This window comes from Chrysoperla carnea, chromosome 1 (genome assembly GCF_905475395.1).
Source record: "Chrysoperla carnea chromosome 1, inChrCarn1.1, whole genome shotgun sequence".
Classification (NCBI taxonomy): Eukaryota; Metazoa; Arthropoda; class Insecta; order Neuroptera; family Chrysopidae; genus Chrysoperla; species Chrysoperla carnea.
The window spans coordinates 37,566,765-37,594,635 of record NC_058337.1 but is presented as its reverse complement, the minus strand read 5'-3'; the positions used below and the strand labels follow the sequence as shown (position 1 = coordinate 37,594,635).

General features: G+C 31.4%; 1 protein-coding gene across 10 annotated transcripts in view; it reads left to right on the top strand.

Moving 5' to 3' along the window:
• The window catches only part of LOC123291080 (basement membrane-specific heparan sulfate proteoglycan core protein-like), a 378,061-nt gene that overhangs the window by 340,308 nt on the left and 9,882 nt on the right, over positions 1–27,871 (top strand). For 8 of the 10 annotated variants that reach the window (XM_044871529.1, XM_044871524.1, XM_044871525.1 and 5 more), the window contains 20 exons: positions 2,483–2,752; positions 4,499–4,633; positions 7,129–7,191; positions 8,449–8,463; positions 9,779–10,006; positions 11,705–12,088; positions 12,177–13,570; positions 14,574–14,714; positions 14,776–16,128; positions 16,216–16,657; positions 19,416–19,573; positions 19,928–20,108; positions 20,298–20,446; positions 20,508–21,625; positions 21,685–21,962; positions 22,027–22,218; positions 22,806–23,066; positions 23,125–23,288; positions 23,862–23,970; positions 26,916–27,194. In XM_044871529.1, the coding sequence (XP_044727464.1) occupies positions 2,483–2,752; positions 4,499–4,633; positions 7,129–7,191; positions 8,449–8,463; positions 9,779–10,006; positions 11,705–12,088; positions 12,177–13,570; positions 14,574–14,714; positions 14,776–16,128; positions 16,216–16,657; positions 19,416–19,573; positions 19,928–20,108; positions 20,298–20,446; positions 20,508–21,625; positions 21,685–21,962; positions 22,027–22,218; positions 22,806–23,066; positions 23,125–23,288; positions 23,862–23,970; positions 26,916–27,194 (7,314 nt within the window). The remainder of the gene's footprint in view (positions 1–2,482; positions 2,753–4,498; positions 4,634–7,128; positions 7,192–8,448; positions 8,464–9,778; positions 10,007–11,704; positions 12,089–12,176; positions 13,571–14,573; positions 14,715–14,775; positions 16,129–16,215; positions 16,658–19,415; positions 19,574–19,927; positions 20,109–20,297; positions 20,447–20,507; positions 21,626–21,684; positions 21,963–22,026; positions 22,219–22,805; positions 23,067–23,124; positions 23,289–23,861; positions 23,971–26,915; positions 27,195–27,871) is intronic. The other 2 variants (XM_044871528.1, XM_044871527.1) reach the window with 2 other exon arrangements.

Genomic DNA, 27,871 nt, shown 5'->3' with positions numbered 1-27,871 from the left:
TCCTATACTAGACATTAATTAAAGAGTTCTGGTGGCAGAAAATCACTCTATTCCAGTCCTTTTGAAGTTTAAGTGTGTCTCATTTATCCAAGTCCGCATTGCTCATATAGGTGGAAGTGAGACGGATATACGACTCTTCTACCTATTTCAGTTTCTCTTATAGTAATTAGATAACTACAAAAAGAATGTTGCCTCTCTGTCTTACTCGTATTTTTGGTTGTTACTGGTTTGGTTGTCACTGTCTTACTCGTATTTTAAATACAGAAGTATGAGGGACTTCTCGAAGCAACGTTTGCCCATGCCTGGTTTAAAGGTCTCTCATAAAGTCCCCTTGGATCATAAAATACCCCTTTAATTAATTGAATTTGTTTCTTTAAAAAGTTAATGTTTTTTCTATGACTACGAAGTGTTTAATATTTACTAATATACAGCGCAGCGGAGATAAATTTTCCAGTATTTCCAGTAAGTATTTAATGCCTTAGAATTAATTTAGCATTTAATCAAAGTCAATTTTTGAAAAACGGAAAATCTCCCATATCATGTGTTCAAACATTTGTTGTTTTGTTATGAAGTTTATTTTTTTCTTAAAAGTTAAATAGTTTTAAAAGAAAAGAAATATAAAATATGCTTGAGATAATTGTGAAAATTTATAGAAAAATGAGTTATAGATTCCATGAATTATTTATATATATGTTTGATGTTTTATTTTTGTCTATATATTTTGAATCGTTTCATGAAATTATAAAAGAGAGTAAATTAAATACGTATGAAAATATAAAACTGTCCAATAGGTTTGAGTTTTATTGGAAATTAAATAAAACCCATATTATGCATGATGACTGATTTTTTATTAGTTATATAATTGATATTGCTTGTAAGGACATATAAATTGCACGATGAATTTTATAGAAAAATAGAGATTATTATATATTTTTCTATTTTTTGAAATGAATTTTCGTCAATATATTTTTAATCAGATTTATCAGAATAAATTTTCCTAAATTTTCATCTACTTAATTCTACAAAATTAATTTGATAATCTTGTATTCATATTCGATCTTGTTCTGTCTTTACATTAAGGAGTTTTAGCCTAGAATTTTCTACTTTTTATTTGATTATTTATAATTTTCCTTGACAAAAGACTTCAGCGACCCCAAAAACCCCTAATATTATTAATTTATTATAAGGGTTTTTTTCTAAATTAATTACGAACAAATTTGAATTACCTTCATTTACTCGACTATAGTTTACTAGACTTATAGTATTTTAAAAATCCTACTGCACTCAAAGCTGACGATAAAAGATACATCTTTTGGATGAACATTTGTTCTGATCATCCAGTGTCATTGGTACTTATTTATAAGAAAAATAAACTCCCTAAGAATTTTGTATCATTTAGAAAAAAATATTCTGATAATTTTCTGCATATAATCAAAAAATGTGATTTTAATGTTGTAGAAATTTTGTGTTATGGTATTCTATATAAAAAATTATTACCTATAGGAATATCTAAATCCCATCAAATTAGTTTGAATCAATAAATGATAATCATTTTACATTGCTAGGATAAGGAAAATTAATAAGTTATTAAAAGGCTTTCGACTTTCAACGAATGTTCAGGTTACGTTTAGCAAAGTTAGTAGATTTATATATTTCATTTATACATGCTGATTTTTTTAAACTTTTCACCTTTATATTTCACAAACGGAATGGAAAATCAAAACACGGACAAACATCGATATTTTTAAGTTAAACAATTTCAATCAAGAAAATTTTATCCAGCAAATTCTTAAAATAATAATTTTTCTTTAAAAATTTGTTTCCTGTACTTACTTTTATTACAGTTTTTAGCTTCAAAAAACCATAAAATCTTAAAATCAGGTACCGAATATTGGAGGCTATGAAAAAAATTTCAAATAAAAGTTACTTTTTGCGGTAATCTGCTACACAAACTACGTAGTTCTGTTACTTTTTAATCTAAATAAACTCCTGTTTTGATCATGATGACGTCATAAAAACAATACTATATTTCCATTCCCCCAAAACATAAGGCAGTACCTACATGTTTTCGCGTTTTGTGATTTCCCATTCCGTTTTTATAAATATAAGGTTGGAAACTTTCTAAAAAAAAATCACCATGTTATCGCCATGTATACCAATGTTAAGACTGGATTCACCTTAGGTCGCACACTTTTGATATTCGTCTATTTTCTTTATCAAGCCAATCCAAGATGTCGGTCCGGCAAAGCACTGTTGAGACCAGAATACAGTCCAAAGTAGCCTGACTTTGGTTCTTTAGATATGTCTTATTCAATACCTGAATAAACATAATTTAATATGCTACATTGGGGCAGAAGTGGGCAATTAACTGATTTAAGAATCATCAAATTTAATTGAAGTTTTACAAAAGCAAAACGAAAAATATAATAAAGTTTTCAAAAATTCCAATTAACTAATATTTGTCATTTTTCATAAAATATAGGCTGCGAACCTTCTCAATTTGCTTGCACAACCGGCGAATGTATTCCACTTGCTAGTAAATGTGATAATGTATACGATTGTCCTGATGGATCTGATGAACGGAATTGCCGCTCTGATACAACAACAACAACCACAACCACAACTCAACGATATTATCCAAGACGGTGTCCAAGTGGTCAATGGCAATGTTCAAATGGTGACTGTATCCCGTCACATTACGTATGCGATAGCAAACAGGATTGTAGTGATAGAAGTGATGAGAGTAATTGCCGTAAGTATTTTGTTTTAATTAGTTTTCAAGTTTATGTTTTGTTTTTTATTTTGAAACTGATATACACAGATTATATTGCTTAGTACACCAAACTGTTCATGAAAGGTAAAGGTATTTATTTTAATTAAAAAAGTTGTTTACTCTGGCTGCATAATAAACTACCTGATTGAAATTATACCGTCCCCATTTCAAAAATGGCACTTTTAACAATAATGTATCTCTAAGTAATGGACCACAACAAAATCTTACGCGCTATGATCTAAGATCCATAGTAGACCCATCATTTAAGTCAAAAATAAAATTTAGTTTAGAGCTTTGTATGATGACATCACTTAGTTTCGAAACTTTCATGTGCAAGGTCTCGACTACTACAAGACACTGGCTAGGCAGCAAGTACGCTGAACGCCTGGGCCTGACAGTGTATCATGACTACTACAGAAGTTGTTACAGTGAGAAGGAGGAAGAAACGATATATCATCCTCTCTCTGGCTGTCCAGCTCTTGCCACGAGGAGGTGGACTCACTTGATCCAGCCTTTCATTGACGGTCTCTCCGATCTGAAGTTCGTTTACGTCAAAGCACTCCTGCTATTTCTAAACAGCTCCAAATGGTTCATGTAGTAGTCGCCGGGGTTGGTATCAAAACAAACCCTATGATCTAAGGTGTCGACAGTGGCGTATTTGATGGTGATGCCGCTTTAAGTCCACGACATGGCAAGGCACCCATATTAAGCGCCATTTTTTTTTTACCTTCGTTAATCAATATGGGGCCCTTCCCCTTGTGTCACGCCCTTCATCTTCTCCAAACATTTTTCTTCAAATGTTGCCACCCTTGTCTCAGGCTTCACGGAGCTAAGCCTTAGTCCGCCTCTGGGTGTTGAATGTATTTGTAGTTCTGAAACTTAGGCTTCGTTCATATACAGCACATACATTTTTTTAAGTGAAATATTCGATTAGTGAGTGGGCATATTGAATATTTCTGCAATACTTGAGGTTACTCTTGTTTAAGTCACGAACTCGCTCAGAATGCAAATAGAAAATAATTTTATACAATTGTTAAATTGATAGGTGAGTCGGAAATACACTCTCATTCTGCCAATAATATAAGCTCCCAAGGCATCAGAACATCCATAAATCAATGCCGTTCAAATAAGTTGTTTAGGAAGAAAAGCATACTTGCTAGAAAATGTGACAATACCATAAGTAGCAATTTTGTTACCATGTTATATAAATTATGGTAATTAGTCTAATTATTAACAAAAGTATGTATTTTTTCAATCGCGTACGTAACATTCTAATGAAAAACTATATATCACCTTATTGGAGTTAAGAAAAATTAATACGTAGTTTTAAAATATATCGGTCACCATAATTCTGACTTCAACTACAATACAACAGTATTCTTTTAAAAATGAAAGTCTACTTATATGCACCAATTGCATCTAACATCCTTCAATTTTAAAAAGAAAATGAAAGTTTAAGCTTTTAAAAATACGAAAATAATGGTCAAAATGATGAGTATAAAGAACATTAGACTTAACGCTCATATACAAAGTCAGACCATGTGTGGATATCTGATAAGAAAGATCAGAATCTCTAAAAGAATCTCTAAAGCCAAGCATCCATAAACACTATGCGGATTTAACAATTAAGTACCTTTATTTATCATGGACAGTATTTTTTTTAAACAATCTACACCATTCAGTTTTCATTTCACAAACTATTATTTAATAATATTTACATCATAGCATCACAAACAGACCAATGTAGACGTGGACAATTCCGTTGTGAAAATGGACCATGTATCGATCAATATTTACGTTGTAATGGCCGTGTTGATTGCCCCTATGATAATAGCGATGAACTTGACTGTCCATCTATACGTAAGGATTGATGATATTATCATCATCAAATTACTCTTGCTGTTGCATAAAACTGCATTAATTATATAAATGATTTTAATGAAACGTTAATTAAAGTTCCTGAACTCTGGTAATAAAAATTGTACCAATTATTTCAAACATTCAAAAAAATTATTATTCCATAAGTGTCTCTGAGTGCTCCTTTTCTGAGATAAAATGCAACTTTTTGAAATTTAAAAATTATCTCATTTTTCTAATATTTCTAAAAAATCGCATAATTATTTATGTAAATTTTACATAATATGTAAAACTTTTAGTCATGTCTTTTTACGTAAAATGTGTGTAATATAGGGTTGCCACTTCCCCACATTTTATTAGGGGACTCCCGAAATCGTATCGTCTCTCTCGACTCCCAATATCGACATAAATTCTTCAGAGCTCAGTAAAATATAATATATTTTTTTATTATTGGTTTCATATTTAGGTAAATTCGAAAATTCTGAGCAGCTTTTATTTTAAATTACTTGAAGAATTTTTTTTTTAATTTAATTACATATTTATTCTGATAAAGTATGAGTACACAAAATATCAAAAATACTGATAGTTTTCGTAAAACTGAGTACACAATATATCAAAAATAGCGAACAGTATTATAATTAGATTAATTTCACTAACTTCCCGGAACTTTGATATGGCAATCCTAGTGTAGGTAATAGCATAACATGAAGATCAAGTGTAACTCAACTCGGGTCACTTTTTCAGGAAAATTAATTTAAAAATAAAAAAGGAAAAGTTCTTTATCATCAATTACAATTCTATAAAAATATAAAATTCTATATAATATAAAAAATAAAATTTAAATTTAAATTTAAGGAACGCTAATTTCAAATAGTAACTTAGAACAGGACATTGCAGACACACATCATTAGAAAAATTATTATTATTATTATTATTTTTTTTTTTTTTTGAGAAAAATATTTGGTTAAATTTATTTATTGGAGTACAGGCGCATCAAAAAATGTTATCAAACCCAAAAAAAAATTTAATTGCTTCAACGTAATACATAAACAAACAAAATGTAAACACAAACTAATATTCTGAAATTTTATATTAAAATAATATAACGACGTTGAGAAAAAAAAATGTTTGAAAGCAATAATTGTTATTGAAAATCCAATAAAATACTACTAATCGCATTGTTCGAATATTCGAATATACTTTTCTCATTAATTCCATAATAATTTTTAGAATTATATATAATACAATTAGACAATTAGACACTGATAATGAATGCATCATGCCTTAAAACATAATCAAAAATAACAATTTAATGATTAAAACAAAGAAATATGTATATTAAGTATGCTAGTCGTTTTTATTCTAGTTTAGTTCATAAGTTTTTAAATAAAAGAAAGCTAATCTTACTCGCTGATATTGTAGCTTTATATTGGTGAAAGAATTTTTAAAATCGGTCCAGTAGTTTTTCAACTTATCCATTATAAAAAAAAAATAAACAAAATTTTAAATGTTTCCTCTTTTTTTTTTTAATAAAATAAAAGAACCTAATTTTTTTTAAATAAAATAAAGCTATTGTAACTCGCTGATAATGAATCTATTCGTGTTTATCCATTAAAGAAACAAATAAAAAATCGAATGTTCAAACAAACAATCAAAAAATTCTCTTTATAATATTAGTGTAGACAATATATACTATAAAACATTTTATAGGACATTGCTTGTATAGTGCAAGGTTAAATATGGTTAACATTATACTAGTTAGTAGATTTAAGCCCATAACCAAAGTGGATTACGCATGCGCAGCTTACGCGTATAGCAGAGTGAAAAGATAAAAAGCTTTTTGCTTTTTTGACATTCATATTTATTTAAACGAAAAACTCCAAATTTAAGCGAGGATTAAATATTTTCCACTTGAGTCAATTACGATAAATATTTTAGTTTATTGTTTTGAAAAGAAAATAAATAGTCAATAGCTACAAAAAATATGTATTTCTTTAATTATAAGTAGATAAAAATGACTAGTTGGCTTTATATAACTAACTAAAAAGCAGTCCTTTGTAGAGTATTTGACTTCTGAACAGTTATAACTTACTCAAGTATTATTCATACTCTTAATAAAATTTTCATGTTTCCAATATCTTTAAGAGACATTTTTAGAAAGAATGTAGCTTTTTATGGGATACAGCGGTTTTATTGATATTAAGTGATATTTATAAAAAGTATTTAGTAGACAAAAGGCAGTTTTAAAAAATCTTTTTGTCAAATTTTCATAGCACCTAATTCATCGTAAAAAAACATAAAAATATGTTAACGCTTGTTTTTTCGATAAACATAATACCTAAATAAAATATCTGAAGTCAAATACTCAAACAATTTGATAATTAGACACAATTTGAGTAATATGATCCACGAAACAGACTCAATTTCATTTTTGTCTAATTATCAAACTTGAATTCAGTTTGTGTAACTTTTATAATACTATTAAATATATTTTGCAGCTGAAGATGGCGATACTTCATTGAAACTACGAACATATCCAGATGATCAAACACGCAAAGAAGGTATGTTACCTAATTTATTAATTAGTACCTATAATAATGATTAAAACAAAAATTTGACACTAAGTAACAAAAAAAAAATCTCGACTGAAGCTGGAACAAAATTTGATCTTCTGTTCTAGCTTCAGGTGGAAAGCAAAATTAAAGCACATTTAGATAAATATGTTAAAATTTACATTAATTCGAGTTAAACCGAAACATTTTTATTCGTGAAAAATTAAGTAAATATACAGGACGTCCCAGCTACCTTGAAAGTCAGCTTTAATTCGGAAAAACTTTGGTATCCATATACGAGATACTGTCGTCCCGATCCACCAACGAAACTACCACTTCCTCCCCACAGCGGAACGAAAAATAGTTTTCATACCACGGGAACAAGTAAAGATCACCACGGATCTGATGCACCGCAGTGACACGGATCTGACTCATTCTTTACATTTGCTCCCTGGGTGTGTAATATACTTTTAAAAAAGCTTTATTCAAAAATTGTAGACCTAAAAAAGTTGTACGTGAAAAGTCAGGAGTGCGTAGTGGAACTAAACTTACGAGGTCTGTTAAAAGTCAACTCTTGCTCATGACTAATAAGAGATAAAGGCATACTTTAAATGTTAAAGTTATGTGAAGTTAAGTTACGGTATGTGCAGTTAAACCTGCACATGTATACCGGTAAGGTCTACCTATGCAGGCTAAAGCACGCACATGCTACGGTAAAACGGATGATTTTTACTCAGTCGGGAAAAACAAAAAACAACGAAACAAAAACGACATTCTCTCTGCTCAAGGAACTAGCCACAACTAACCTTATACCTGTACAGGTTTGCTGAGCGGACTTAAACACACGGTCAAGTCTACTCGCATGCGCAGATAGTAAGAATTTTGATTCTTCTCCGGTCGCCTGCATAAGTCGCTACGCCTGCATAGGTATGCTTTGAGTGACTGGCATACACGCACCGATTTGAAATTGGATCCTTGAAAAAAAAAATCCCGCTCAAAAAGACTAAAACATTCAGCTTTACAAACAGTGCTAAGAGTTGAATATATTTACTGCTCGTTTCTAGAACTTCACGATACGATCAGCCGTCCAAGTTACAATTTTTACTCAACTCTCAGTATCATAAACGAGTATTCCGTTTTTCTAACGAATTTTAAAATTGATCTTTATGTGTGCTAAGTGTCATGATTCGATGTTACCTGTAGATACTATTTGTTTAACACTTTTATACAAATATTTTTTTGTTTTTGTTTTTCAAACAAATGCAGTCAGAATTAGGCAAGGTAAGTACTATTCGGAATGATAAATGAGTTTCAATAATGAAAATCATATCACATAATATCGCCTATTACAAAATAATTTGGTAAAAGGGTATTTTTGAATCATATTTAAATGACTTTTCATTATTTTCTCTACTTCAAAAAGAAATTGAATATGTGGCGTAACGAGGAAAGAGCACAGACAGTGGTCTTCGAAAAAATTAGTATAACCGTTATTGAAATTGAAACTTACAAAATTGATATATTTTTTTGAAAGATTCATTAGATGTAGACCCAAGAAGGCTTCCGATTGTATTGGACATACACTATTGGACGTAGATTAGATTAGGTATATTTTTATTAATCAATATATTCGATTATATGTATACTTGATTAGTTTGATGTATTGAAGCTTCTTTTCTTCGGAGTTATTCCAGGAATCGGATAGTTTTGATAAAATGTTAGAATAACTCCTCGCTGCATTTTCTTGATTTCTTTTAAAGACTTTCACATTATATAGTTTATAGCAAAGATAACTATTATTTTATCTATGGTTTATGGATTCCGATTTTGCCCTCTTCCTGACAAATCTGCTCAGATCAGTATCTGTAAGATTAATTTTGATCATTTGTTTATTAAGCGGATGGTTAGAGGATCATAAATAAAAATTAAGTTTCTTGTGTAATTTACAAATAACATAGACTTTTCTTTATGTGTTTACGTCAAAAGTAATTAACGAGATAAGAAACTTGCACACAAAATCATTGACCTGTGAAATTGACAAAGTTATATTTTAGTGAAATAGATAAAAGTTTATGTATCTTTAATTTCCAAAACTTCGCTACTTTCATTTTTTTGCATTTTTTTTAATCTCAGAGTGTTCATATACCTTGTTATGCCATGAATCTAACGAATAAATTTAATTATTATTATTAGGCTTTAAGATATACAGCAATAAATTCAAATAATATCTTTTTTTGCTTTCTATTTCATGAAACAGCATGTGGAAACATGATTGCCGTGGCAAAAAGGAAACAAGATATTCATATAATAAATAATATACCATTTGATAATAATAATACATATTCTTTCAGTTATCAATCGATTTTAATTATCATCTTTCTCTTTACGCCAGTGATGATGCAAGGAATTTAAAATTCCTTCTTTCTCAATTTTTAAAACAGAAACAATTTAAAATTTGACAATTTAAATCAGTCTTGCCCCGTCACTGCTTCATATTAAAATAAAAATCAAAAATTTCATATGCTTTGTGTATATAAGCATGAGCAAAATTTCTGCTAGCCAAAATACATATTTGATGCTTATGAATATTTTACAGGTGATGAAGTCGTATTTCAATGTCGTGACGAAGGCTTGTTGCGTGCTCGTGTTAATTGGTCGCGTGCTGACGGTCGACAATTGCCACCAGGTAGCACACAAGTAAAAGGGCGCTTGGAAATTCCCAATATTCAAATGGAACATTCTGGTGCATATGTATGCGAAGCACTTGGAGTACCACCAAACACACCAGGAAATCGAAAAACTGTTTACTTGCAAGTAGAACCAGGTATGTATACAAAATTATTATACACAAACCAATAAAATGATCCAATTAAATTATTTTTGCCAATAATTAAAAAATATTTTCATGCATCAGGAAATGTTACCATTAAGCATAAGTATTATTTTTCAAAAGGACAATTTTATCAAAATAATTACATTACCGAAGGTAAATAATATTCGTGAATATTTTATCATTTGTTTATAATTATTATTAATTATCATAATTTCCAAAATTTATGCTTCTTTTATGGATCAAAAAATGTAAGTGAAGTACAAAATAGCAAGTAGTTTAATATTCTATCATGTAAGGTAGCACGGGACTATCAATATTTTCTGAAATCAAAATAGCGAAATTTGAAAGCAACTTAGCTACTCTTGAATAAAGGTGTCTTTTCAATATTTAAAATGTTGAAGTCAAAAATAATGGGTTAGGACAATCTTCTTATGTTGTCATATTCAGGATTATTATCATATAAGGTGTAAGATCCAGCAACGATACTATGAATCTTCTCTGAAAGCGACTTAGCGAAATTTGAAAACGACAATAATTCGTACTCGTTATATTGCGAAACATGTTTGATTTGATTTCGAAAGTTCCTTGAATCAGTAAAGTAGCAACCATTACAGGACACTGACTGGAAGCCAAATATAATGACCATTGAGGGAAACTTGTGCACTTCGACAAAGATGAAGATAAAACGAAATTATTCTCTGTATCAGGTGCATAGATGCTTAACGTTAATAAAATCTAACGATAGATACTCATACTATACAGTGTGTTCATTTCAAAAGAATCCACCCTTAACAACTCTTGACCTGATGTGATTATTGTTTTGAATGAAAATACGTCGATTTAGATATGGCGGGGGAATTTCAAAAATGATACCTGGATTATTTTAGGTTTTATACTTTAACCCCCATTCGCACCAACTTGCATGGGACCCCCTACCTCGTGATACATTAGCTAAAAGGTCTTAAAATTCTGTAATCAACCATGATAAAAAATTCAAATCGATCTATTTCTTCCTAAGATACACCGCACAGAAAATAGAAAGTATCCACCCTTAATAACCCTTGACCTGATGTGATTATTTCCTTGAGTGAAAATATGTCGATTAAGATATCGAGGAGGAAGTTCAAAATTGATGAAAATTTTAGGCTTCATTCCTTCACCCCAGCCACCCCAAGTTATAAATTTCAAATGGCACCTCCTACCTTGTGATACCTCATTTAAAAGTCGCATAAAATTCTCTATTCAAAAAAAGTTTTAAAAAAATTGAAATTAATTAATTGGTTCCTAAGATATATCACACAGAAGATGGAATGTATCCACCCTTAATAACTCTTGACCTGAAGTGAAGAACCAGTCGATCGATTCCATGTTTTTATCATGATTGAATAGAAAATTGCATGCCCTTTCAAATGATGTGTTACGTATTTGAAGTGCTTATTGAAATTTCAAAGTGGGGGTAGCTAGGGCGAAGGAATGAAATCTAAAATTTTCGAGGTACCATTTTTGAACTTATCCCTCGCTATCTCAATCAGCGAACAACCAGCAAAGTGTAAATTTGCCAAGACCATTTGAGACTGTAGCTATGACTGCTATAAAGGATGCCAACGATCTAGAGCGCCGGAAATAAATTATATTTATTATTATATACAAGTATTCAAGACAGCTTAAAGGTTTATTTAAATTTCACAGTACCTCCTGCACCAACCTATGCGCCATCTAAAGTATGCAGTCCAAATGAGTCAACATGCTCCAATGGTGATTGTATACCAAGAAGTAAGGTTTGTGATGGCAACTATGACTGTACGGATGGGTCTGATGAGTCATGTACAAAAATATGTGAACCAATGGAATTCCGTTGTGGAAATGGTCAATGTGTCTTAAAGTCATGGATATGTGATTCAGAAAATGATTGTGGAGATAATACAGATGAAAAAGATTGTGAACAACTTCAATGGGGCTCACAATGCCGTGGGTCAGAATTTAGTTGTCACAGTGGGAATCAATGTATTCCAAAAAGTTTTCAATGTGACAGTCATAATGATTGTTCCGATGGATCTGATGAAATTGGATGTTGTAAGTATATTTTGACACTATTCAATAAATAAATTTAAATTTAAACTTTGCTCCGTCAAGTTGAAATTAAACGATAAATTTATTTTAGCACCTATTTATTTCACCGTTCGTCCTCCACCAATGTTGAATTTAGAAGCTGGCCAAATATTAGAAATCACTTGTGTTGCAATTGGAGTACCAACACCATTAATTTCATGGCGTCGTAATTGGGGCTACGTTCCTGATAAATGTACATCAACATCTGTTAATGGAACTGGTATTTTACGTTGTCCTGATTTTCAAGCTGAAGATCAAGGAGCATATTCTTGTGAAGCAGTAACACGCAATAATCGAGAAATAACTGATCCAAATACAATTGTCAAAATCATAAGCGAACCTAAAATATGCCCGCGTGGATACTTCAATGATGACGCTCGTGATTCCTCCGAATGCATTTCTTGTTTCTGTTTTGGTGCCACTGACATATGTACATCGGCAGATTTATTCACTTATCAACTACCACCACCGCCAGAGTATACAAAAGTAGTTGGAGTTCGTACTGATAGAAATAATTTAGAAATTAGAGACGAACCAATATATCGAGGTCAACAACCTCGTTTAGTACCAATTGATGGATATGGAGTATCAGCTCGATTACCATACGGAGAATTGACTCAACCAAACATAATTCCATATTTAGCGTTACCAGATACTTATCTTCACAATCAATTAAAATCATACGGAGGATACTTGAAGTATAACGTTGAATTTAGAGGAAATGGTCGTCAAACAACTGCACCAGCAATCATTTTAACTGGTAACGGATACACTTTAGCGCACGAAGGGCAAGCACTTGAGCCAAATCGTAATAATAATGTAAAAGCTCGTCTTTTTGTTGGTGAATGGCTAAAATATTCACCTTACAGTTCACCGACTGTTGCAACACGAGCAGAAATAATGATGGCATTAGAAAATGTTGATAAAATCCTTGTTAAGTTATCGTATGTTGATGGTCCAACGTTAGACACCACAATTAGAAATCTTGAAATGGATTCTGCTGGAGTAAGAAATACTGGATTAGGGCAAGCTTCATACGTTGAAAAATGTGAATGCCCTGTGGGATATTCGGGATTATCTTGTGAACATTGTGCTTCGGGATATAATCGTCATTCAACAGGACCATGGTTGGGTACATGCACCAAAGAAGTTGAGGTTTGCCAACCAGGAACTTATGGTGATCCAGCTAATGGAATACCATGCCAACGTTGCCCCTGTCCAACAACTGAACCTGGAAGACAATTTGCAAGTACTTGCTCACTTCGCGATGGACAAGTGGTATGTGATTGCCAACAAGGTTATTCTGGATCTCGATGTGAATACTGTGAGCCCGGATATACTGGAAACCCAATTGTAGGAGATCCTTGCAGAGTGGAAACCGGACAATGTAATGCTATTGGTTCTCGAAGTCCATATCCAAACAGATATGGTGAATGTGAATGCAAGGTAATTAATTAAAATAATTTTAAATTTAGTCTTTTTCAATTTTTAAATATCAATAAAACTTATATTACTGCTGCCTTCTTTTTCCATGTGTACATTATTCGGTAAGTCAATTTACACATAAATATAATTAAGTTCATTTGATTTTAAGTGTGGTAGAGCGAGAATAAATAATCTGTGAGATTTTCTTTGTGCAATTAAAATCTATTACTATTATGTTCTCGGTAAACCGTAATATGCTCTATTTGCGTTAAAATATATAAAATTTCAAAAAGGTTAGATAGAGGTACTTTAATTTTTTGCACGAAGTATTTCATTAGATTTGGTAATCACAAAAGAAGCATGTCTGCCAGTATTGTGTAACGTTTGTGCGGTCGTTGTGTTGATTGACTTTGTATTGATTTACAGGAATTCCCCACGCTTGATTTCAAATTACTGTCATGCTGCTAGTCTCCGGTGTCTGCCACTATTTTTCCATAAAAGTACATGTTGTAACAAGAAAATCACACTTAAAATTATTTGGTTAGGATCCACTTTTTTCCAGTTTACTTCAACTCCACCTCCCTCCGAAACCGCCATAAAGTTTTGCCTGGTTTATAAAAAATGGATGCTTTGACTTACCGTTGCTTCCAGACGGTTGAGGTCCACATTTTTCCCAGATTTCTACACCCCTACCTCTATCTCGAAAATGGTCGTTTTACCGTATATATGTTCTATGAGAGAAAATACTCCACATCGACTCAGCGAGCTTATTTACCACGCAGAATTTATTTTTTTAGAACTTCTCTGTGATCCTTTTTTTGATCTATATAGCCTATATAATTATTCATAGAAAATGAAAATAAGGACATCGCAATATATTGAGTATAGATTACTTTTTATATCAGTATAGAAAATATAGATATGTTTTTGAATTAGTTACTCTTTTTTGGTGTATAAATAAATTATCTGAGACTTTATATAGATACAAATATTCCTCACTAAATTTTTTTCTTTTTTCATGCAGATTTTAACTACTGGCTCAACTTGTGATCATTGTAAGCCGGGTAGTTTCCATTTGGCTGCTCCAAATCAATTTGGTTGTATATCTTGTTTCTGTATGGGTATTACGAGAAAATGTAAAAGTTCCAATTGGTACAGAGATACGGTAAATTTCCTATAATTATCACCTTTTATAAACTTAAATTAAATAAAACCTATAATTTTAGATTGAATCAAAATTCACAACGAGCGTGCAAGGATTTGAACTCGTTTCTTCAGATCGCAAACCAATCGATGGAGTTCGTGTGATTCCAAACTCTAGAGAAATATTTTATAATGATTTCTCTAGACCTGGTGTTTATTATTGGTCATTACCATCCAGATATTTGGGTGATAAAGTAACATCATATGGTGGCTACTTAGAATTTACTTTAAAATATGAACCAACTCCTGGTGGTATGAGTTCGAAGAATTCAGCTCCAGATGTTGAACTGATTAGTGAGCATGATTATTATTTAATGTATTTCAATAAAGAAACGCCTCAACCATCAACACCGCAAACTATTAAAGTGCCATTATTAGAACAATATTGGCAACGTAGTGATGGTCAACCAGCAGACCGGGAACATATGCTAATGGCACTTGCTGACTTGAAAAATATTTTAATCAAAGCAACATATACAACAAATACAAATTCAGCCAGTTTAGTATCGGTTTCTTTGGACATCGCAAATGAAATAAGTAGTTTGAACACATTCAAAAAAGCTTTAGAAGTAGAACAATGTACATGTCCAGCAGGATACCGTGGTTTATCATGTGAAGATTGTGATGCAGGATATACAAGATCAGATGAAGGTGGATATTTGAGAGCATGTAAGCCATGTGAATGTAACGGACATAGTTCAATATGTCACCCCGAAACTGGTGAATGTAGAGATTGTGATGGTCATACAACTGGTGATTTCTGTGATGAATGTCTACCCGGATATGAAGGTGATCCATTAAGTCCACAAGGTTGTCGCCAAGGATTTGGTTCGCATAATTTAACATGCGATTGTAATCCTGATGGATCATTAAGTGATACTTGTTATAACGGAGAATGCAGTTGTAAAGATAATGTTGAAGGATCCAAATGTGACAGATGTCGTCCAGGTACTTTTGCATTATCGGGAACAAATCCATCAGGCTGTACAGAATGTTTCTGTTCTGGCGTAACTAGTCAGTGTCATGACAGCAATTTATGGGTAGAACAAATTCCAATTCAGATTGATGATAACCATGAATTTAAGATTACTGATTTGCAACGCAAATATCCAATAACCAGTGATTTTATTGTAAATGAATCAGAAAATGAAGTTGGTTATCATTTCCGTGGTGGTGCTAGTCATATGTATTGGTCTTTACCACCAATATTTACCGGTAATAAAGTCAAATCTTATGGTGGTACCCTCACATATACGTTGCGTTTCTCTGCTACATCAAATGAATTCACTCCTGACCAAGATATTGTCATTATTGGTAATGGAATTACCATATATTGGTCTAATAATTTACGATCCGTGGAACCAGATGAACCAAATGTGAGTACTTATACTGTTTTCTAATTTATACATTCCTTAAATCATGAAAATCCTTTTTGAAAACGTTAAAATTTTTTAATTCTTTAGAAAATAGCTGTATCTCTTGCAACAACAGCGGAATGGCAACGCATTGACTATCAACAAGCCCCTCGTCCCGCATCCAGAGCCGATATACTTTCTGTTTTATCAAACATTGATGCAATTTTAATAAGAGCAACGCCATTTGCAAGTACTGTGGATACTTACATTAGTGATGTCACACTAGATACTGCATTATCAGTACCAAGTGGTCAACACAAAGCTGTCCTCGTTGAACAATGCCGTTGCCCCGAAGGTTATGGTGGATCTAGTTGCGAAACTTGTGAAACAGGATATTACCGTGATATTTATGACACATCAGCTGCATCAAATGGTGCTTGCAAGAAATGCCCATGCAATGGCAATGAAGAGAGCTGTTCTATTGGTCCATCAGAATCAGAAGTAATATGTAATTGTCTAGAAGGTTTTAGTGGTCCATACTGTACTCCAGGTATGTCCAGTTTCCTTATTTTTTGAATGCTTATAAAAAAAGAATTGTTTTAAGAACTTACTTGAAAACACAAATTTATTTGCGACACAAGTTCACAGTGCTTTCAATATTTGCTATTTGATTTAACCAAATTGAGTCAATCATATTCATTGAATTACTAACTATGAAAAAATATCACTTGCAAAGGTTCAAAACATAATATTTCATAATTAAAATTGAAGTGAAATTTCAATAGATAAGTTTACGAAATTCAATGTTTAATTTAGAAAGTATCATATGCATTAAATAACAACCGGTAATTTTATCGAACGGTCTAGTCTATCGGTCCACAGAAATGTCAGTATAATAACGATGTTTTATCGCCTTATAGTGGGTAGGTTCTACGGTTTGAGTATCACGTTGATGCTATAATTTGTAGGCCATAAATCGATTTTGATTGAAACAAAAAATTATTTAAAAATTTACCAAAACTTTCGGATAGAAGTCTATAAGAAAAGCCAATATGGGCGTTTAAGCGATATTACTTTTCATGTTATTGGTATAGAACCATCGTTCATCAATAAAGATTTGCATTTTTTTCTCCTAGAAAAAGAAAGGACACTTCTCCTAGAAGTATCTCAATAACAGTACCCCAACTAGCCAATCCTCTAAATAACGATGACCGAAATAATATACTTCTAAGTGGGCTACCACGACAAACGTTCAATTAAACGTCGAATTGAAGGTTTAATTAAACATTAAACCCTTAATTCAAGTTTATTTGGCTCAATTTTTATGTATCAATTGTTTAACTATAATAATCAAACGTCACGTGAAATATTTTAAATTAATCAACAGTACTTTCTTTTCATGATTACAAGCGTATCTCGATCTCTCTTACCACAAGCTCATGCTCAGAATGGGTTGACTATTATACTAAATTGTTAATAGAATTTCAAGGGATTGTTAATAGAAATGGAGTTAATATTTTGTAAGTCAAGTGGAGAAATTTCACTTCTATAATTCATTGTTGTGATAATTAAAAAAAATTAACTAACATATGTTATTATATAATAATAAAAAACTTACTTTTTTGTTCAAGTAGGTCTCTTAAGACGAAAAAGACTACAAGCATGTTAACATAAAATATAATTTTTAAACAATTATAATCGTAGGTTCAACATTAATGATGATGTTAGATCCATCATATATGATAGCCAAAGTGGGTACCGTAATTAATTTAACCTGTAAATATAATAATACTGAAAAATTAGATATAATATTCGTTGAGGGTGATACACAGTTTTCACAAAGTTATACAACAAACACCATCGATTCATATGTGAAACCAAATATAATCAGTCGCCGTAGACAATTAATATTAACAATGCAGGGCTATAAACGTACTATCAAATGTTACATTGTACAATTTAAAAACGAGAATCAAACTGATTATGATAAACGTGGTGAATTAACATTTCAAGCACTGTCAGCAGGTTTTGTATTCTACCTTTATTTAAAACAAGAAATCAAATAATATCGCTTCCTCTACATTGATTCAGAGCTTTTACTTTGTGTGATGTCCACTTTTCAATCTACTGTATAGTAATTCATATACCTATTTGAATAAATAGGGTTTTCCAAAAGCAAACGAAGCTAAATTAAGATGTGTATATTATTAAATGCTTTGCAATGACGGCGTGCACTGCGTTACAAATTGCAATTAATAAGAATTAAATTTTTTTTATTTTAGTTTTAAAGATAATGCTACTGAAGAGGATTACCGAAGCAATCTAAACCGATCTAGCTAATTAAATTTTTTTTTTAAATTTAAATAAACAAAAATTCATAATAAAGCGCTCATAAACGCTCATCTTAATTTGGATATTAAAAACAAGATTCGAATTGTCAATCACTTTTGGAAAACCCTGCATAACTTCCGATTTTGTGCTCTTACAAATTCTTGTTTGTTAATAATATACCTACATGAGAAACAGCAATAAATAGTATAAACAAAATTTGGGATATTAAAATTCACCCTCTTTTAAAGCTAATTTCTATTAGTTTTCCTTCAAAACTCAACTAAGAAATATTTAAATCATAACTCGGTAAAGTGCTTTCACAATAAAAATAATTTCATCTGATTTTTAGAGACCTATAAAAACGATTATTATATTATTTTATATTTACTCATCTAAGAAATATTTTTTTCGCATTTTATTTCTAAAATAAATTTTATTATGAGTTTCAAAAAAATATTTGTTCCTACAAAAGGTATCATGACCACAGTTCTTTCAATAAAAAGCTGACGTATTGCGAAAAAATTTTCTCGTTGTCAAAGATAAAATAATCGTAGGGAAATTAGCTTCATACAACTGCATTTAAGCTCAGTTTCTTAAATTTTGAAATGTTGACTATCGTTTTATTAGTAAAAATTTTTTCAAAACATGATACCTGATTTAACTGATGATGCTGAATAAAAAATTGTCAATTACTACGATAATATACAACGTACTAAAGGATAAAGTAAACCAAAATTTATTTGTTACTCCTTATACTCTCGATAATCCCTCATGTATTTCTTCAGATGTGTGATGTTTTTTCAAAGCGAATAGCTTTTATGTTGGTTGCTATAGGGGAACTTTTATGTGAAATAAATTTCACCTGAGCTTTGTGTACCTTCTATTTACGTTAATACTATTAAATAGACGATTTTAATGTATTTCGGAAAATTGTTAATTTTTTTAACTGAATTAATTAATTCTGTATTATTTCTTAGATGGAGAACCAAATCCCGATCCACAAACCACCACTCCTGACTCTCGCACAGAATTACCTCCCACAATTCGAGTAACGATCAGAGAGCCTGTTATAAAAATTGTGGAAATTGGAGGTGAAGCACGTTATAATTGTATCGCCAAATCTTTGATAACTTCCGTAAGTATTGAATTACTTTTCTATATAGCTCGAAAATTTACGTATGATAATTGTACAGTGATTACAAAGCATTCATTAAATAGTTCAAAAAAATATTATTTCCTAAATGAAACTTTTTGTGCTATAACATTTTCTCAGGATTCCTAGTTTCAGCACGAAATGAAATGTTTCTTCTCTCTGTTTTTTTTTTTTTTGTACACACCGAATTCGATCAAGCCTTATTTTTTTTCATTTAATTTTTCTTTTACTTCAAAATACGATATTTTTAAGATTCAAATTTTTAATTAGTTAGCTTGCTTAATAAAAAATTATGTGCTTAATTTTAACAAATAAATTTTTATTATTGAAAAACAGCAAAATGTACCAACACGTTGGATAAAACTTGGTGGAGAAATTCCGCATGAACGTGCTTTTGATGATAATAGAGGTAACTTGGTAATTAAGAATGTCCGAGTGTCAGATTCTGGTACATACGTTTGTCAAGCACAAGATGACTCACAAATAGTTGAAGAACGAGCTACATTAGTTGTTGGAGGTAAGAAATTTAATCGTAAATTAATCTAATCTAATTATTAACTTATTAATAAATAAATTATATACAATCATTTCTTATATTTTCACGCTGCTTTTAATAGTTTTTCCTAAAAAGATATTAAAAGCTCCAGGTAAATAAACTTTATGAAAATTTTGTATTTGTTTAGTAAATGTACTCTTTACTTAACAGGAAATCGGCCCACACGACCGGAAGTAACTATTTCCCCAAAATCTTATGAGATTCAAGAAGGTCAACCTATTGAGTTCCGTTGTACTGCTATTGGTAATCCAGCTCCTACTTTACGATGGACCCGAGTTGATGGACCTTTAAATCCAAGAGTAAGTCTACTGCTGTAATAATTATTTATCAAATTTAATGATATGTGGATGTTTGCTGTAGCATGAATTCCGAGATGGAATTTTCCGAATTCGTTACGTCACCATGGCTGATGAAGGAGAATATAAATGTATTGGATCCAATGCTGCAGGATATGATGAACAAACAGTGCGTATTTATGGTCCATCGTCTACAGCGATACCTGTTATAAAACCACCAACTGAACTAAACATTGATAATGGAACAGAATTTACGTTAAGGTGTTTAGCACCATCAAGTCATAATCAAGAAATACGTTGGGAAAAATCACCTGGTGAATTGCCGCGAGATATATCAGAACGAGATGGTGCTTTAACAGTCTATAATGCGCAACCTGAAGATACTGGTTATTATACTTGCGTTGTAGAAAGTAGAACAGGTGAAAGACCTACTGTGGGACGTTCAAAACCTGCACGAGTTATTGTAAGAGTAATATCCACTTACCCAACTGTTGTGCCCGTGACACGAGTGGAACCTGAAGAACAAACTATTGCCCAAGGAACCACAATCGAAATCCGTTGTATCGCATCAGGAGAACCGAAACCAAAAATAAAATGGACTCGAGTTGGTGCTGAATTTGGTCCAAATATCCAACAATACAACGATGTATTGCGTATAAATAATGTTCAAGCTCGTGACAGCGGTGAATATGTTTGTATTGCAGAAAATAATGCTGGTTATAGTAAATCCACTAGTTTTGTAAACGTTGAACGAGAAGATCTTCAACCGCCAGTAATTGAACTTTATCCTCAAGCTCATCAAGTGGTTCTTGTAGGCAACAGCGTAGTTTTACAATGTTATATTCGCAGTGGTAGTCCAACTCCTCAATTAACATGGGCTCGAGTTGATGGCGTGCCAATGCCTCGAGATGTTGTTGAAACACAAGGTACTTTACAATTTTCCGGAATTACGCGTGAAGCTTCTGGTGAATATGTATGTACTGCTCGAAATGAGGCTGGTGAAACAAATGCTATTGGTGTAATTGAAGTACAATCAAAACCGGAAATTACAATTCAACCACCTGGAGAAAGAATTATTTTGAAAGAGGGTGAACGTTTACGTTTAGAATGTCGTGCTAGAGGTGAACCTCAGCCAACAGTCGCATGGTCATTTAATCCCAGACAAGAAATCGGATTAAGACTGTAAGAATTGTTTGAATAATTTATGTGAATTATTGATTTTTATTTGGCTTTTTTTACAGAAATAATGTCAATGTTGAACGGCAACTAACTGCAGTTCATGAAATATCTGCTGTAACCCGAGATGACCAAGGTTTGTACACTTGTGTCGCTAGAAATCCTGCAGGAATTACTGAAGAAAGAATTGAATTAATTGTTGATGATAATGAAATTGATAATGACAGAGGACCTGAAAGAGGAGATATTGGATCACAAGATATTGTTTTACGCCCAGAAACGCCAGAATCATTAAATGTTTCTGCAAATACAAAAGCTGTAATTAGATGTCGTACTGGGGCTGGTATGTATTAATGTTTTTTTTTTATATTGAATCACTATGAATTATAAATATGTTATATTACCAGACAAATATGGACAAGCAGTTCGTTTACGATGGGTGCGACCAGGTGGTGATTTACCACCAAACTCTACAGAATCAAATGGTATACTAACTATTAACAGAGTTACAAAGGCTGATGAAGGCAGATATTCTTGTGTCGTTTACAATCCAAATGGTGAAATTTTATTCACTGCCAATACGTACTTAAATGTTCATGGTAAATACTCTATTTTCTAATGTTATTATTAATTAAGGCACAAATTATTATTTATTTTATTTTTTTCTTTTGTAACTAATAGTGGATGAAATTTGTATTGACGGAGGTACAGTATAAAATAAAATTTTGTAAACCGTCATAATCTATAGACCAAAACTCTGACTTATTTATTCCCTTTTAGTTTTTATTTTTTTAAGTTGTATTCTCTCCAAATCATTTTGATTAATTAATTATTTTGATAGAAAATCTTACACATCAAAATGATTTGGAGTAAATAATAAATATAGTCGTTTTAAAAATTACTTTGTTTCTGTACCTAATTATTAAATAATTGAGCATTGGGATTTTAATAATGCTAACGATTAAATCTGCAGATTTTTATAATATAAATTTTTTTTTCGAAACTCTGCATAGTAAAAAAAAACTTCCATGAACCGAACGTTTACATCCGGTTACCGCTTCCGTCGTTTTTTACAATTAACGAAGTAAATATAAATATATTTGTGAGAACCTTGTATTTAAATTTTAGTAAAATTAATCACTAATCACTAATCACTAAATATAAAAATTATATTTATAATATCCAGATCTTCCACACATCACTTTATCACCGAAAAGGCAAATTGTTCGACCTGGAGACAACGCTTTTATATTATGTGAAGCAGATGGTACAGGACCAATAAACCTTCACTGGTCAGCACTCGATCGTCCTTTCCCACGCACAGCTGTTGCACAAAACGGTGAACTACGATTCTATCGAATACAAGTCTCAGATGCCGGACGTTATCGTTGTACAGCTACCAGTCCAGTTGGAACAGCTGATTCAGTAGCTGAAGTTGTAGTCAATGGTAAATCATTTTCAAAAGTTTCAGTTATAATAAATTTCAATTGATTATATTTTTTTAGAAATAGTACGACCACCAGTTATATCCGCAATAAATCGAAATGTCGAACAACCAGAAGGTGTAACAGCTAGTCTCGAATGTACAGTTCAAGGAAATGATCAAGATTCGAATCGTCCACATATTTCTTGGAATCGTGAAGGCAATAATCTTCCATCAAAAGCTAGAGTAAGTTCCTCGTTATACTCAAATATACAAAATATGCAAGTGCATCGAATATATAGATAACCAAGCATTTTCTGTGGAGTTTCAGATTAGAGAATTTCATCTCGAAACTCAAACAACATTCTATTTGCATGAGTTTCGAGATATAATTCGAAATATTCTGAAACTATCATCTATCTTACGAGAAATTCTCAGAACTACCTCACTGGAGAGGATTGAGCCCCCTCCCCTCCTTCTCCCTCTAGCTATCGGTATTAGTGATATTTTTGCATATCACACTAAGATCTATGGTCTAAGTGCTTCCCACATCTTACATTAATAACCTTTGTTAATAATATTCCAGTTTTTTTCGAGAAAATTCTAAAACTTTCTAGAAATTTCTGAAATATCTAGAACATTCTGGAGAGTAAGTTCCAGGGCAATTTGGAACTTTCTAGAAAACTCTGAAATTTTATAGAAAATCTGAAATATTCTCATGAAAATGTTTTAAGCGGGTAATGCTTGTCGTCGAATATTAAAACTGGTTCTTGAAAAAAACCAAGTATAAACTCTTATTTAAAAAATTTGTGCTTACAGATAGAAGGATCAAAATTAATCATTGAAAATCTCGAACGTTCTGACGAAGGAAGGTATGTTTGTCAATTATCAACGGGTGGAAGTGACTATATTAATCTGATTGTCACACGTAAGTTGAAAATAAGCAATTTTTAGTAATCAGCATGATTTTTAAGCTATAATGGTATTTTTAAGTGAATGATCTTGTAAATATTAATAATGGCACGCATGATTTTTTTTATTGATTTAAACAGGCAAATTTTATTATTCTGTACTATGCAATTCACAAAATCGATGTAGTAATTCAAGACTCTTTTTACCAAGGACATGTTATGGCTATCGAAAGAGACGTAATCACAAATATGGTACAATATAAATTTCGGAAAATTTTATATTTACGTTGTATTGTTTTTTGATAGAATAGTTTTATATTTTAACTGTGTTAATAATTTGATTATTTAGAGTAGTTGCATACTTATTTTTATCTAAAAAATGTTTCGATTAGTATACATGAATAAGTTGATTCGCGTAATTATATTACAATAAACATATACTGTCAAAGAAATTTTTATTTTCGAATATTCTAAAGTATTTTAGACGAACAATTATCACTAGATAGAAAATAAATTGAATGTGGCTGTAAAGAGCCTAAAGATGGTAGATCTTCTATAGAACCTACAACTAATTTTGCCATTTAAATCCTTGGCTCTAAATTTATCATCTCATAGCTAATTTAGTAGACGTGAATCGTTTTTACTTATAACGAAGTAACATTTACGAGAAGTTTATTTCAATATATATACTCTTATATTTTCTGGTACTCATAGAAGGGTTTAATGCTTTGGTAATCCATGAAATTTTTCAGTTGCATGCAGTGGCGGATTTAGAGATTTGCCGCCCGTAGGCTATTCAATTTTTGCCGCCTCTAAATTTTGATATCTTAGTTCACAATCATATCAATTATGTATCAATAAAATTGCAACTTTATGATTTGTGCTCCATTATCCTCATTACATCAACTTTTCCCGTATGGTTAGTATCATCGAGAACTATGGTACCGTGTTAGATCCCTGATTATTTTTACAGCAAAGAATTATCAAAAAACAATATTTTATGCAAAAAATATCTCAAACATGTACCAATTTTAAAGTAAGTTAAGGTATGTGTTAAAACTATACAATACTTATGTAATAGGAATAAAGCTTACACAAAAAATCTAGATTTGGCGAACGTTGATAAATATTTATTATTACACCTACAGTTACAAAACAACACAATAAATATATCCTTTCTTAATTATCTGACTTTATGCACAAGAGAGCTAAAGCGTTTAGCTTTTCTTGACTTAAAGTCGATCGGAGGTAGTTCTTTACTCTCTTCAAGCAAGAGAAGCTTCTTTCACCTGAACAATTTGTCGCTGGTGTACAAAGAGCCATACGAAGTACTATATCCAAGTTTGGATAAATGCTTCCTAGATTCTGATCTCGCAGGAATAAAGACAGACTTTTTAATGATCCAGAAATTGGTTTTATTGAAATTCTTTCAGATGAAAGGTAGCTTTGAAAGTGTACGCATTCCTGAACTAAGTCTGTTTCTAAATCATTAGGATACATTTTTTCTAAAAAACTGGCTTTTTCCACACAATTTGCAAACTTGCTGCAGCAATCATGATTAGACCATCGATATTGTATCAAGATTGAATTGTGTAAGGAGATCTCATAATTATTAGGTACACGGAGAAAAAATTATAGTAATTATCAGTGAAGAAAATATGTAAAAATAACTAAATTTCGACTATAATATGGAATCGCTATTGCGATATTCTAAAAATTCATGATCATTACATTATAATCAAAAGCGTTTAGCAATTGTTTATGCAGAGATTTTGAGATATTTATTATTTAGCACTGTATATAGGACTATATTTCGGTTTTTGTTGAATATTTTAATTCCTCTATAATTTTTGAAATTCGTATTTTGTGTGTGTATTATAATTTTTTCTAAATTTTGTCAATCGAATTAAAAAATTTATGAACTAAATTTGCCGCCCCTTAAAATTTGCCGCCCTAGGCTCCAGCCTACTCAGCCTGCTGGTAAATCCGCCACTGGTTGCATGACTTTCGATTCGTCCCTAAGAACTACCATAACAATATCAAATGGCCACTACTACTTATAGTGGAAAGTACAAGCAGCGTTTATCTTGTTGTTATTGATAATTTTAATAATCATTACAAACCAATTAATTTAAATTGCAGTATCGTCATTTATTACATGCAAAACACCTCTTCTTGCTTTTATTATGTTTAACGATTGCAATTAACGATTACATCAGAAAATGTTCCAGAATTCCTCCATTTCTTCACAGAATCTATATCAGGATTTTTTGCCAAATTATTGTAGTTTGTTTGACATAGTAAACCGGAAGAAGTTAAAAAAAACCTGAATTTTATTTACCATTTCTTAGCCAATATCGTAGCTTGTGAAATGCTAAATAGTTATATCCATTCATTGACTGAATCCATTAAAGGAAAAACTAATTTAAAAGTTGGCGTAATTGAAATAGCGCCTTATTTGGCATTCGAATCAATCTATTCATCGTATTATCCTTTACTCATACTTACGCCTTGAAAGTTCTTAACAATTGAAATGCATAATAATGTAAGATTATTGGGCTCTCAAGTTCTTTTTGTATGTTCTAGATGGATCTTAAGGGAAGGGGAAACTGTTTTACTATTCAAAGACTGAATAGTAAAACACATTATTTCCAAAGCATGATTCAAAACTGGACAGATTTCAATTAATTTATAAGATTTTTCGAAACTATTATTGAGTTATCACCATTTGTTAAAGATTTTCAAAACTTGCTATTTATTATGTTGAATAACTATTTTCAAGAGCTTTTAACTTAGTTTACATTTTACGCGAATAGTAACCAAATACTTAATGTTGCTTTTTGTTGTTTATGCTTTTTTCAGAACTTTTGCTTTTTAAAAATCACTTTACAAACATTAATTGTTTGAAATTTATTATTTGGCATATTAAGTAGGACAGTGCTAAGCAAATTTATTTATGTAGGTTCAGAATTATTACCTCCCGTTTTAAACATTGAGCCATCATTATCAACGATACGATCAGGTAATACAGTTGATTTACGTTGTGTTGGAGCAAATCCAGGTTCTAGTATAAGTTGGAGAAAAGATCGTGGTCCATTACCACACAATTGTCAGACTAGAGGAGAGTTATTACGAATAGCATCTGCACGGCCTGATATTAATAATGGTTTATACACTTGTGAAACATCAGATTCATCTGGAAATTATAATGTCGATTTTGTATTAAATGTTGAACAAGACGGTAAGTATTTTAAAAGAGCTTTCTTTTGCTTTTAAAATCGTCTTATTTTTTCAAACGCTTTTTAGCATTGTAAAAAGCTAGTATCTATTGCTAATATGCATGGTCACACATTTCAATTATAAAGTTGTTCGCAACTTATATAATCCTATAAATAGTATCTATATTCCTCATTCTAAAAAGAGACAAAAAAAATTCCTTTGACTTAAAACAACAAACATTCACAACCATGTACCCAGGCAGACAAAGACTTCAAACTTATAACCCTTTTTTGATTAATAACAAACCTCATCAACCTTTCAATTTCTATTCGAATGCAAGATAATATTAACTACAACTAACTGAGATTTTGCTAATTTTTGATATATTAATCATCAATACGGTGTAACTAGATCAGCTTAGTTTTGAAGTAATATAGGTACACATAAACAAAATAAAAAATTATGGTATATATTAACTTATCTTCCTTGTGGTCTATCGATATCCGTCAAAACTTGTAGTCTAGAGTAAAATTCTCGGCGAATCGTTAACTTTTCCCGCTTGTAATATTATTATTAAAGACAAAAATTTTGGTTTTAAGGATATTTTGTCGCTATTATTTTCGAGTGCGGGTATTTCGTTGGGTATTAGTCGATATCTCACTTTTATATATCGATAGTCGGTGTCTCACTTTTATATAA